The sequence below is a fragment of the Salvelinus namaycush genome, unplaced genomic scaffold (genome assembly GCF_016432855.1).
Source record: "Salvelinus namaycush isolate Seneca unplaced genomic scaffold, SaNama_1.0 Scaffold138, whole genome shotgun sequence".
Taxonomy (NCBI): Eukaryota; Metazoa; Chordata; class Actinopteri; order Salmoniformes; family Salmonidae; genus Salvelinus; species Salvelinus namaycush.
Genome location: NW_024058097.1, coordinates 255,912 through 269,372, shown reverse-complemented (window position 1 = coordinate 269,372; position 13,461 = coordinate 255,912). Strand labels below are relative to the sequence as shown.

General features: G+C 42.7%; 1 protein-coding gene across 1 annotated transcript; it reads left to right on the top strand.

Moving 5' to 3' along the window:
• Window positions 1-1,592: 1,592 nt before the first annotated feature.
• On the top strand, window positions 1,593-7,611 carry sb:cb1058 (uncharacterized protein LOC394209 homolog). The gene is made up of 3 exons (XM_038982968.1): window positions 1,593-1,681; window positions 3,110-3,930; window positions 5,407-7,611. Exons 2-3 carry the CDS (start codon window positions 3,190-3,192, stop codon window positions 5,542-5,544), a joined length of 879 nt encoding a protein of 292 aa, XP_038838896.1. The 5' UTR covers window positions 1,593-1,681; window positions 3,110-3,189; the 3' UTR covers window positions 5,545-7,611.
• Window positions 7,612-13,461: the final 5,850 nt, after the last annotated feature.

Sequence of the window (13,461 nt, the reverse complement as noted above, 5' to 3'; positions counted from 1 at the left end):
GGAATACAGACCCAAAACAACAAATGGAGCTATAATGGGCCCATAGGGTTCTGGTTCAAAAGTAGTGCACTATGTAGGGAACAGGTTGCCATTTGGAACATAAACTGTAACTGGTGACTTAGTCTCTTCCTGTGTTCCGGAACCCTAATTTTCCTATAGCTTCTGAACAGTACCTCACAGCTGGGTCTTTGATTGACAGCTGTTCCGCCCACTCCGGTGGGAGTGTGTAGTGATTATGACCATATATGGAATTCCAATCCTCTCTCTCTCCTACTTCCCCTGAGGTGTGGGTGCGTTGTCAAGTGAGTAATCAGCCTAGTGGCCATGAATCAGATGACACACACACGGTTTGATCCTGTGATTCACACACTACATGTTGGATCACAGTCAGTGGCACACCACATCCTAACAGAGCAAGACCGTGCTGCCTCGTGTGTGGTAGATGTGGTAGAGACAAAGGGATAGGGTAATTATCTGAGTGGTAAAAAACCTGGGATGAAGAAAAACTCAGTGCTCACACCCTTGTTTACATCCCAAACACACACACATACCACATTCCTCTGGATACCAAAGGAGCGACACGAGTACTATTCAAATAACTCTTGTATATGAAATTACAAGTTTGTATTGTACGGTTTGATCCTGTGATTCACACACTACATGCTGTGTCACACAAACCAAACTGACCCTCACAACGGACCAAACTAACCGTCACAACTGACCCTCACAACAGACCAAACTGACCCTCACAACAGACCAAACTGACCGTCACAACTGACCAAACTGACCCTCACAACAGACCAAACTAACCGTCACAACAGACCAAACTAACCGTCACAACAGACCAAACTGACCGTCACAACTGACCCTCACAACAGACCAAACTGACCGTCACAACTGACCCTCACAACAGACCAAACTGACCCTCACAACAGATCAAACTAACCGTCACAACTGACCCTCACAACAGACCAAACTAACCGTCACAACAGACCAAACCAACCGTCACAACTAACCGTCACAACAGACCAAACTGACCCTCACAACAGACCAAACTGACCCTCACAACAGACCAAACTAACCGTCACAAAAGACCAAACAGATTTCTAGTTGCTATACATCTTAATCTGTTTATGTGTATACAATAGTCTAATGTGCCTGATTTTAGTTCTGAGTGCTGAGATTACCACACGCACACGAGTAGTTAGATATACCAATTAGTACAGTGTAACGACAGTTGCTATACCATCAATCTAGTTATGTGTGTACTATATATCTAAAGAGAACATGTTGATTATGTAAGACCTACTCAGGGTTTTCCGTGCCACTGTTCGTATCATCGTCATGATTGTTCAGAACTAACTACAGTACTGGGTATCTATGTGTGCCAGTGGATACATTCCTACAGTGCATTACTTTTGACCAGAGGGCCCTAATGTAATTATCTCTTGTATTCCCTATCTATCTGTGTTTGTGTCCGTGTGTACGTCAACCAGTCCTCCATCAGGCTTGTGAGTGTCAGAGAGATAGTGTGGGTGTTTCTTTTTTTTCCTCTGGTGACAGCAAGTTCAGGCAGGGTGTGTGACGGAGGAGAAGATATGAGAAGAGTTCCCAAAGCAACAGGCACTCAGAACACATAGAGAAGATCACCCAGGAACACAGAGGCACAGAGACACGGCAGGTAAGAGAGCGCTCTCTCATCTCTCCTTCTCTCTTTCATCTCTCTCACTCTGTACTTTCCAGTATTCACTAAAGCATGTTAGTTATGTATAAATGCCGTTACGTTGTACTGACTGAGTAATGTGTTGGGAGTTCTGATTTACCTCCATGTTAAACCAATATTAGCGAACTTGACAAAAATCCACAGAAGATTTTCGAACCAGACAAGCATTTGTACATCTCTAACCAATCACATGGTTCACATGTTACAGTTAGTGAAACAGAAGGTAACGTTTAGACAACTGTTTTACAGATCTATGAGTTTTATGAGTTTTCATATGAATATCTATCTGTATATATCTGTACGTATATATATATATATGTCAATGTTAATTACCAATCAAATGGTTCACATGTTATAGTTAGTGAAACAGAAGGTAACGTATAGATACTGTTTTACATATCTATGAGTTTTCATATGAAATGGTTTGACAACAGTCTGAGTTAATTAACATTGACATAGATATACAGACAGATATATACGGACAGATATATACGGACAGATATATACGGACAGATATATACAGACAGATATATACAGACAGATATATACAGACAGATATATACAGACAGATATATACAGACAGATATATACAGACAGATATATACAGACAGATATATACAGACAGATATATACGGACAGATATTACAGACAGATATATACAGACAGATATATATGGACAGATATATACAGACAGATATATACAGACAGATATATACAGACAGACATACAGTTATAACCTGTTTTTGTCATGGAGATAGTCATGATGTGACTCATAGGTCTACGTTCCAATGGCACCCTATTCCCTATTTAGTGCATTATTTTTGAGCAGGGCCCATTAAAAGTAGTGCACTACCTAGGGAATATGGTGCGTGGAAGCTGGCAGTGTTTGAGGCTCCAACTAGAGAGCAAAGAGTCAAAGTCTGAGTGAGTCTGGAACCAGGAGTCTCTGTTATCTCCGTCATAAATTGAACACACAGAGGCGGCACACAGACACACACAGTGAACTCTCTGTCACCCAGATGAGATGATGTGACAGAGAGAGATGGAGTGACAGATAAACACACAGATAAATATTATCTGACACATTACTGTTGTATCTCATCCAGCACAATGCTTCTTTTGGTCTTATTTCATACTGAATCAAAAACCACCCCATCCACAACCTCTGGTGTGTGTGTGTGTGTGTGTGTGTGTGTGTGTGTGTGTGTGTGTGTGTGTGTGTGTGTGTGTGTGTGTGTGTGTGTGTGTGTGTGTGTGTGCAAACTGTCTATGGAATTCTCTAGTACAGAGCATCTATCTGGAAGAACTACATTAAGACATGAATCCCTTTCTCTCTCCCCCCTTTCTCTCACCCCCCTTTCTCTCTCCCCCCTTTCTCTCACCCAGCTTTAAAGACATAAAAACAACAACAGAGAGATACGTTGCATCGCGAAGGATAAGAGAAGGAGAGAATAAAAAAATAAAAGATGGCGATCGGAAAGAGTCCCAGAAACGGTTCCGTCAGGTCTCCAAAGTACCTGGACAAGAGTTCTGGGTTCTACGGTCGCCTGGATGAGCCCGAGATGGGAGGAGAGGAGGAGGAGAGGGGGAGAGAGGAGGACTGGGGGGGATCGTACCCAGCCACAGAGCTCTCTAAGGGGGGAGAGACGGACCAGGGAGAGCCTGGGGTGTTTGACTTCAACCAGGGAATGATGGGAGATGACGACACCACTCTCCTCCGAAGGAAACCCAGCCGGCTCAGCTCCCGCTGGAGAAGAAGCTCCAGGAAGGCCAAACCCCAGGCGATCTCCCCTAGGCAGGGGGACCAGATTCTGGGTACGGAGATGGAGGCCCCTGTCCTGGAGGTCACCGCGGTGGAAGTGAGAAGGAACCGCTGGGGGAGGAGCACCGGGAAGAAACAGGGGGCCGAGCCCCAGACGGTCTCCCCCAGGGAGGAGGGCCCGATCCTGGGTATGGAGATGGAGACGCAGACCCCTGTCCTGGAGGTGGAGGTGAAGGTAGAGACTGAAGAAGGACAGAGGGAGAAAGAGAGGAGAACAGAAGAGGAGAGGACGCTGGTCCACTTTGCGAGCCGAGAAGAAGCGGATGACCAGGTTCTGATAAAGGACAAGAAGAGAGGGAGGGAAGAAGAGAAGGAGGAGGAGATGAAGGGACAAGAGGAGATGAAGGTGATGAGGAAGAGAAGCGCGCTGAAGAACTACCGCAAGGTGAGAGAACGAGAGAGGATGGTAGTGTGCGTTTTGCCTTCCAGGTACACTTGGAAAACCTCCACTTGTTATTGTTGTAGCAGCAGCAGTAGAATCCAGGTTTACCCTTCCTACCTAGTTCCATTTTAACAGAGGACAGGACATGGATTACTTAACACATTCTCCCCTCCCCTCCCTGTGGAATTCTCCCAGAGGGAGGAACAATGTGTTAAAGTTCCACGTTCCACAGTTACATGCCAAGAACAGCAGCCAGTAATTAGTCAGTTATGGAAACATTTATATGACCCTCTATGCCCATATTATTAACGGTCTGGTCAGAGTCCAATGACTGATCTGTGTACGTCACCTACCCCATGAGCTCAAATGATAAATTAACTCTGTAGGCCATTTTAAAATCTATTTCTTATTTTATTCAGTTGATAGACAGTTAGGCCTAATGTGCCAAAAACAAAGACAGATATTATAGCTATAGTAACATTATCGCTATAGTAACATTATCGCTATAGTAACATTATCGCTATAGTAACCTTATCGCTATAGTAATATTATCGCTATAGTAACATTATCGCTATAGTAATATTATAGCTATAGTAACATTATCGCTATAGTAATATTATAGCTATAGTAACATTATCGCTATAGTAATATTATAGCTATAGTAACATTATCGCTATAGTAATATTATACGTAGCTATAGTAACATTATCGCTATAGTAATATTATGCGTAGCTATAGTAACATTATCGCTATAGTAATAGTCCCAGGACAACTCCTTAGCTAGTATCAGGTGACACACCTGTTCTCCCCACCTGCGACCCTCTCCTCTCTTCCCCTCCCTAACCCTAACATATTGTCTGTTTGCTTCATGAATCCATCCCCCTTTCCTCTCCTCCTCCACATTGGGAAATGTTCCCTCCCTCCCTCCCTGTTGATCTGTCGCTCTCTTTATCATCTGCCTTCCTCCTCTCCTCCCACTCTTCTCCCTCTCATCCCCCTTCCTTCACGTCTCCTCACACATTATTTAGGAACAACCCTGGGCCTTTCTCCTCCCCCTGTCTGTCTTTCTTTTTCTTCTCCATCAGCGGGGAGAACACACACACACAGGTGTCATTCCTGTGCCTTACTATCTGACCACAGATCGTTGTTTGAGAGCAGTAGTGATCATCCCTCGCTCCTACCCAGAAACCACCAGGCCAATATTCCTTCCTGATTACACAGAGGTCAGGGGGTCATGTCATAAGAAAGAGACCAGGATGAACACAACATATAACTACATCAAATGAATAATGATACACATCCACTCTGAACACATAAACTGGGACGTCCCAAGTTATCTTGTTCTGGTCTTGACTGGATCATGTTCCAATTGAAATGTTTTCTTTTGTGAATACATTTTGTTAACAATGTTTTTATCAATATCAATCAAAACAATGTTTTCTGGTCACCTGTATTGATTATTCATTCTATCCCCTTCAGACTTTCGACCGAGCGTTCCGTCGAGGGTGGGAGATCTTCGTCACTAACCTGTACAGCGTGACGCTGACACCTGACTCATCACCACCACCACCATCAAGGGAAATGCACCATTCCTCAGCATTAGCAGAATACAGATAGGATTCACAAACCTGTTCATCTAATCTGTAAACTGCAATTGTTCCAATCAGGTTATGTAACGCCCATATTGTAATTTGAGATTGAGGCTGGCTTGGACAGAGTGTTCCGTTTGTGTTCTCAACGCAAATGACCTGTGTTCACCTCAATGTATGGTTCAGTTGATTAATCAATCAGTGATATTGATCTAGTACATACTGGTTTATCAATGATCAATATGAACAGCACACGATTAACACCAGGAAGTACACAAAGTTTAACTCATTCTTATTCTGAATTCCAAATAGCACACTATTGTACAAGTGCACTAAATAGGGAATGGGTTTAATACTTCCTCACAGGGTGAGGTTCAACCTCTCTGGAGGACCGTCTGTATGGTGGTTTCAGTGTTGCGCAACCTGAGGGATGTTTCACTATCCATGTACCTATTGAACGTAGCCCAAGATGAGACCTGATAACGTATGTTTCACTATCCATGTACCTATTGAACGTAGCCCAAGATGAGACCTGATAACGTATGTTTCACTATCCATGTGCCTATTGAACGTAGCCCAAGATGAGACCTGATAACGTATGTTTCACTATCCATGTGCCTATTGAACGTAGCCCAAGATGAGACCTGATAACGTATGTTTCACTATCCATGTGCCTATTGAACGTAGCCCAAGATGAGACCTGATAACGTATGTTTCACTATCCATGTGCCTATTGAACGTAGCCCAAGACGAGACCTGATAACGTATGTTTCACTATCCATGTGCCTATTGAACGTAGCCCAAGACGAGACCTGATAACGTATGTTTCACTATCCATGTGCCTATTGAACGTAGCCCAAGACGAGACCTGATAACGTATGTTTCACTATCCATGTGCCTATTGAACGTAGCCCAAGACGAGACCTGATAACGTATGTTTCACTATCCATGTGCCTATTGAACGTAGCCCAAGACGAGACCTGATAACGTATGTTTCACTATCCATGTACCTATTGAACGTAGCCCAAGATGAGACCTGATAACGTATGTTTCACTATCCATGTGCCTATTGAACGTAGCCCAAGACGAGACCTGATAACGTATGTTTCACTATCCATGTGCCTATTGAACTTAGCCCAAGACGAGACCTGATAACGTATGTTTCACTATCCATGTGCCTATTGAACGTAGCCCAAGACGAGACCTGATAACGTATGTTTCACTATCCATGTGCCTATTGAACGTAGCCCAAGACGAGACCTGATAACGTATGTTTCACTATCCATGTGCCTATTGAACGTAGCCCAAGACGAGACCTGATAACGTATGTTTCACTATCCATGTGCCTATTGAACGTAGCCCAAGATGAGACCTGATAACGTATGTTTCACTATCCATGTGCCTATTGAACGTAGCCCAAGACGAGACCTGATAACGTATGTTTCACTATCCATGTGCCTATTGAACGTAGCCCAAGACGAGACCTGATAACGTATGTTTCACTATCCATGTGCCTATTGAACGTAGCCCAAGACGAGACCTGATAACGTATGTTTCACTATCCATGTGCCTATTGAACGTAGCCCAAGACGAGACCTGATAACGTATGTTTCACTATCCATGTGCCTATTGAACGTAGCCCAAGTGTGTTGTTTGTTTCATAAAAGGAGAATGTTTTCATACCATGAAATTAACTAACTATGGGGGACATGAGGGTACGAAATAACAGTCTCAGACTTTGGTCCTCTGACTTTGTCTAAAAGGAGGTTGCGCACACAAACACATTTAATACATTATTTATTCATATTAATTTATTTACTATATGATCACTTTTCACACTTTTCTGTGGAATCTCTCTCAATAATATCTTACCAAAGAGTTTATTTATTGTTAATTATTGGCTTAAATGGCAACATCCAATCTCTCTCTTGCAGCATTGAAGTCAAGCTCAGAATCATATGAGAGCTATACTGAGCTAGTGGAGGAAAAAAATGTCAATATTGTATGTGAATGACTAAATTGTTATGATATTTGTTTAAAAATCAATGCTTTGATTTACTTTTGCCAACTTGTAGCCTTTGTCCTAAAATAAAATATGCTTTACAATAAGATCATTTCTCAAATATATTTTGTTCTTCATCCTCCTAAGAAAATAACGTTTTTGGTCAGCTGTATACTGCCCTACAAAGGCAAAAGGCAGCAACTGCTCATTAGCTTTAGCCTCTGGCACGCCAGGGTGAATTTACGAACTGTATGGGGTGCACGTCTAACTGACTTGTCAGCTGGCTATCGATCGTGTGGTGTAACGTTACTGATTCAAATAACCCATTGAATGTCTGAATAAAATTATAGGGATTATATTCATTATAGGGGTAATAGATTGAAGCTAGTATAAATGTATTATCGCCTTTTATTGGAGCAGGTGGCACAAATATATTGCTTCGTGCTAATTTAGGTAGGTTTTTTACATTTTGGTCAGCTCTAGCTAGATGGCTGTGTGTGTGGTGTACTGGTTCAAAGAAACCATCAGATGAAATTTCAGAATATAATTAATTATTGGGCTAATATATTGAAGTTAGTATCAATTGCAGATATCTTATGGGAGCTGGTAGCATTGTTAGTCTATGCTCGCTAGCTAATTAATTATGTTCTCAGATCTACTTAGCTAGCTAGTTCTTACCAGTGTCTGGATGTCGGCGTTTCAGAGCAAATTCAACCATCCTTTCCACCCGGGTATGCTGTGCCATGATGTTGTATCCCTAGATTAGCAATGTACGTGTGTGTAGCTGTCAGTCAGTGTCATACAAGTTTGATTGTATCTCTATCAGAATGCAATGATATGATATCAAGGTAAAAGGCATTAACTGCAGCCAAGGGCCGGTTAAAACCAAGTTATAAGGCAGTATGTTATGTTACTGCAATTTACCTTAGTTTCACAGTAACTTTTTGCGGTTACTGCTAATATGAACCCCCATTTTCTCCAAAACACAATACACTAGAGGCAGGATACTTGTCCACACAATTAAGTGTCATTAACTAATTTTCGACCAAAATAGCAGTTACTGCCTTTTTGCTTGGTAGGGCAGTATAACGATATCAAAGATGCCAAATGAAATAAATGAAGCCAGCCAGTGTACCAGCCATGTCGCGACACGATAGAACGTTTATCGACAGCGCCTAGCGACTGTTACTACAGTATTTAAGTAACCAATAAAAATGCACAATGTTATATTTCTTTGACTTCATTGGCACATTCAAATAAAAAAGTATTTTCCATCGAGAAAATGATGCAGTAGCTAAACTGTTTCAGTTGATACTTTTACAAATTCTGCTAATAATATCTCTGTTGATTTGACCGGCGATGATGAGTTGCCGTCGTCATTTGATACTCTGCGTCCTCTTATTGCTATTTGATGAAGGTAAATAACTTTGTTAATAATTAATTGGCTAGCAAAATTTGCTAACGTAACGTTAGCATAGCTAAAGGTTCTTTGATAGCTAGCTAAGTGTCACTCAGGCTTGCAAGACTAACGCTTAACGTTAGCTGTGATTGTTTGAAAAAGAAAGCTGTCAGATTAGCTCGAAGAAAATACCAGTTATTATTGCAATTGAACTGTGTGGAAATGATGATGCTTCAACTGGCCATAAAATATTACACAAACACCGCTCTATAAATAATCACTCAAACACAATATAGCTAATAATATATTGTGTCAACAGTCACAAGCAATAGCCTATGTTGTGTCAATGATGTAACGTTAACGTTGTCTACTATATTAGATGTTGTCATTTATGTTTCTTTTTTAAACATTTTTTTTATTATTAATCCCAGGCTCGTCCCCGCAGGAGGCCTTTTGACTTTTGGGAGGCCGTCATTGTAAATAAGAATTTGTTCTTAACTGACTTACCTAGTTAAATAAAAGTTAAATAAAAAGTGTTGTAGTTGCTAAACCTGTAGCCATGCTTAGCCACTACTTAGCCAGATATTCTGTATTCTTGCCTAGTCAGAGTATGGCTCAAGATTATGATTCTCAATCAATCACATCCAAACCAGCCCACTACAGTACAGTCATTGTTTCTCCCCTCCCCTCATCTCCTCTCCTGTAGGGTCCCTGAGGTACATCCCATTCCCAGCAGCACCCCTTATCCCTGCTGCCTACACCTTGGAGCCACAGGGAGACCTCTCAACAAGCCAAGATGTCCTCACTCCTTCCCCATCACATCTTCTGACCCAAACTCACCACAATCCAACAGCAGCATCCAAAGACCAGCGCAACACACCATCCCATCAAGATATTAGTGATCTATCTGGACTTTCAACCATTGGCGATACTGACCACTTTGACTCAATATCCACAACTTCTCCAAGTGGTGGTCTCAAATTCAATGCCAGTCAACTTATCAATGATCAAGCATCATCATCATCAGCTCACGATATTGGCTACACTGAACAGATAGACAACGAAACTAAAATGGTGACCGCCAGTGGTTGGAATAACAGCAGTGATGTTACACCTTCCTCTTCTTCTGCTATTTCTTATTCTGAGCTAAACAACTCTTATGATGGAATCAACGCTAGCCAGAGCAACGCTAGTGGCCACACTGAAGATCTCTCTGTGACTTTGGAGGACTGTCCTCATCCGAATGGATCTGTGGTGGTACTGGAAACAAGTGATCCGTTAGCTGATCTAAACGTTGATCCTATGTCAGCCCCTGATGTCATTGACTTCTACACTCATCAGACAGATTCTGTCTCCGTCACCGATGACCTTGCAAACACTAGTCTTAGTTTACATCGTAACAACACTAACGTTACTGTCACAGTAGATACTAGTGCAGTTGTTACTGAGACGGCAGCGCAGGCTGAACCGACCACAGACGTAATGCTGGGCCTGGAGGAGGAGGAAGAGCGGGAAGAAGAAGAGGAGGAGGAAACCAGTGGCCATCTTAATACTACTCAGGATGCTTCACTCTCAGACCCCCTGATCGACGATATTAATCAGGCTTATGACTCAACAGGTGACTATAATGTTAGCGCTGAGGCTAATGGCTCTGTGATAACAGGTCACTATAATGTTAGCGCTGAGGATAATGGCTCTGTGATAACAGGTGACTATAATGTTAGCGCTGAGGCTAATGGCTCTGTGATAACAGGTGACTATAATGTTAGCGCTGAGGCTAATGGCTCTGTGATAACAGGTGACTATAATGTTAGCGCTGAGGCTAATAGCGCTGTGATAACAGGTGACTATAATGTTAGTGCTGAGGCTAATGGCTCTGTGATAACAGGTGACTATAATGTTAGCGCTGAGACTAATATCTCTGTGATAACAGGTGACTATAATGTTAGCGCTGAGGCTAATAGCTCTGTGATAACAGTGGACTATAATGTTAGCGCTGAGGCTAACAGCTCTGTGATAACAGGTCTCTATAATGTTAGCGCTGAGGCTAATAGCTTTGTGATAACAGGTGACTATAATGTTAGCGCTGAGGCTAACAGCTCTGTAATAACGCGTGACTATAATGTTAGCGCTGAGGCCAACTACTCGTCCTCAGTTGCTATTAGTGGCTTCAGCAACAAATTGTACTTAATAAGAGAAGAAGCAAATGCTCACAATGAAAGTCAGGAAGCCGTTACCCTTTCCTCTTCCGCCATTGGCTACACTGAATATGAAGATTCCATCGAAGCGACCAATGACTACCAGAGTACTGTTACCAGCGGAGACGAAGGAACAACATCACCTACGGTTACTAGTACCAGCGTGGAGCGGAGTGGCGTGAATGAGAACCAGGAAGTGCTTCCTATTGTGGCTCCTATGATTGGCTATCCTTCTGTGGAGTCTGAGGATTCTGATGAAAGCACCACAAAGTCAACTGTTGTGCTGAACTATATTGACTATATTGACTCTGAACCTAGTTACTCTAACCACTATGTGAATGTAGCCAGCAGTGAAAAAGCTGCCCACTCTTCATCCTCCTCCTCTCCTCTTGAACCTGACAGTGACCACCTCCAATCTGATGATGATGCTGAACTAGAGGTACTAGGCTCTGGGTTGGAGGAAGAGGAGGAGAATAGGAGTGGAGAGAACAACTGTAGCAGCTGTAGCTATGGTAACACCACCGCCAGTGCCATTGACAACACTGACTATGATTGGGGCTCGGCTGAAGTCAGTACGACAGGTAACCAGGGTAACAGCACAGCAGACATTGAAGTCCCAACTGAAGTTAGTAGGATTGGTCAGGAAAACAGCAGCAGCATCTCTATGGTACCCTCTGCTGAAAACATGGTCAGCTCTGTCCATGGTAACTCCACAGTCATTGTTCTATCTGACTACAGTGACAAAAACATCACCACTACTCTGACCCCCACCAACCGTACCAGAGAAGGGGTTATTGTGAGTACCACCCCCACCGCCGTGCTTGAGGAACCCACAGGAGAGAGCCGACGTGGGACTGCATGTTCTCCCAGCAAGGCCCTACCCTCCACCACCACCAGTCTGGAAGCCAAAGAGGAGGAGAAGGACCAGAAAGTGTCTGATGCTGCAAAGAAGGCAGTGTCATTGTGGAACAGGGGCCGCGCGTCATGGCCTCGGTTTCCATGGATGCGCAGGTATTAGAACTACGGATCTCTGGGACCGGAACATTTTTGAGGGGGAACAGTTCTGAGGGGATTAATGAAAGATAAGAGATTAACATTTGTATTGTTTTTTTAGATGTTGACATGGATACAGTAGTTTGGGTGTTTAATGTTCTTCCATGTCCAATATGTTGTTGTACATTCCTACAATATATATATTTGAAATATATAGTCCTCAATAGTTACTTGTGTGTTGTGTTGGTCTTTGTCTGAACTGTGTTGTGCAGCATGCCTGCTGCTCGCATCGATTACACAGAACAAGCATAGAGTCTATACCACCATCTACTGGATATATGTAGGAAGTTGTTCAATTAAATGTCCTGTATTGATCATCAGGTTTACAACAACACACATACCATAAGGAGAAGGTATGCCATTGTATTTATCCTTCATTTATTCAGGAGATCATATTGAGATGAGCACTCCTTTTCCAATGAGACCTGAGTATATAATGAAAAGCAATGAATGCTCACCGAAACAACATGAGAAGTAATTCACTTACACCACAGTTATACATTGTATATGGCTAGACGTAGGTCTATATACCGTAGAACAAATCTTTAGCTACAATGTTTTAGCCTGGTCCCAGACCTGTTTGTGCTATCCTGTTTGGCATGGCAAGGAGTTGTTGACATGACAGCACAAACAGATCCGGGACCAGGTAGGCTAACAATCTGAACTGTAGCCTCTGAAACCACACTGAATGACTGGGCCTACAAATCACTTCACTTATTAGATTACAGATGAAGACAAACCAAATCAATATCGGACGTCTGAGACATTTAAATATCTGTCGGAAATGCCGGACAACAACAAAAAAGTATTAAAAACTACAAGGAAATGTAATGTATAGGTTAAGTTATATCTTAACAGGAGTTGTGCTTGGGAAATCAAAAAAACATGAAGGAATGCTATAGTGCTGTGCCTTTCTCCAACTAAGATAATAGAAGCCATGTATACTTGTTCACAGTGCCTCTCCAGCAGATGAAGTATGGTATTGCAGAGTCCCTCCATCCCAATTCTCCTGTATGATATTGCAGTGTCCCTCCATCCCAATTCTCCTGTATGGTATTGAATTGTCCCTTCATCCCAATCCTCCTGTATGGTATTGCAGTGTCCCTCCATCCCAATTCTCCTGTATGATATTGCAGTGTCCCTTCATCCCAATCCTCCTGTATGGTATTGCAGTGTCCCTCCATCCCAATCCTCCTGTATGGTATTGCAGTGTCCCTCCATCCCAATCTTCCTGCATGGTATTGCAGTGTCCCTCCATCCCAATTCTCCTGTATGGTATTGCAGTGTCCCTCC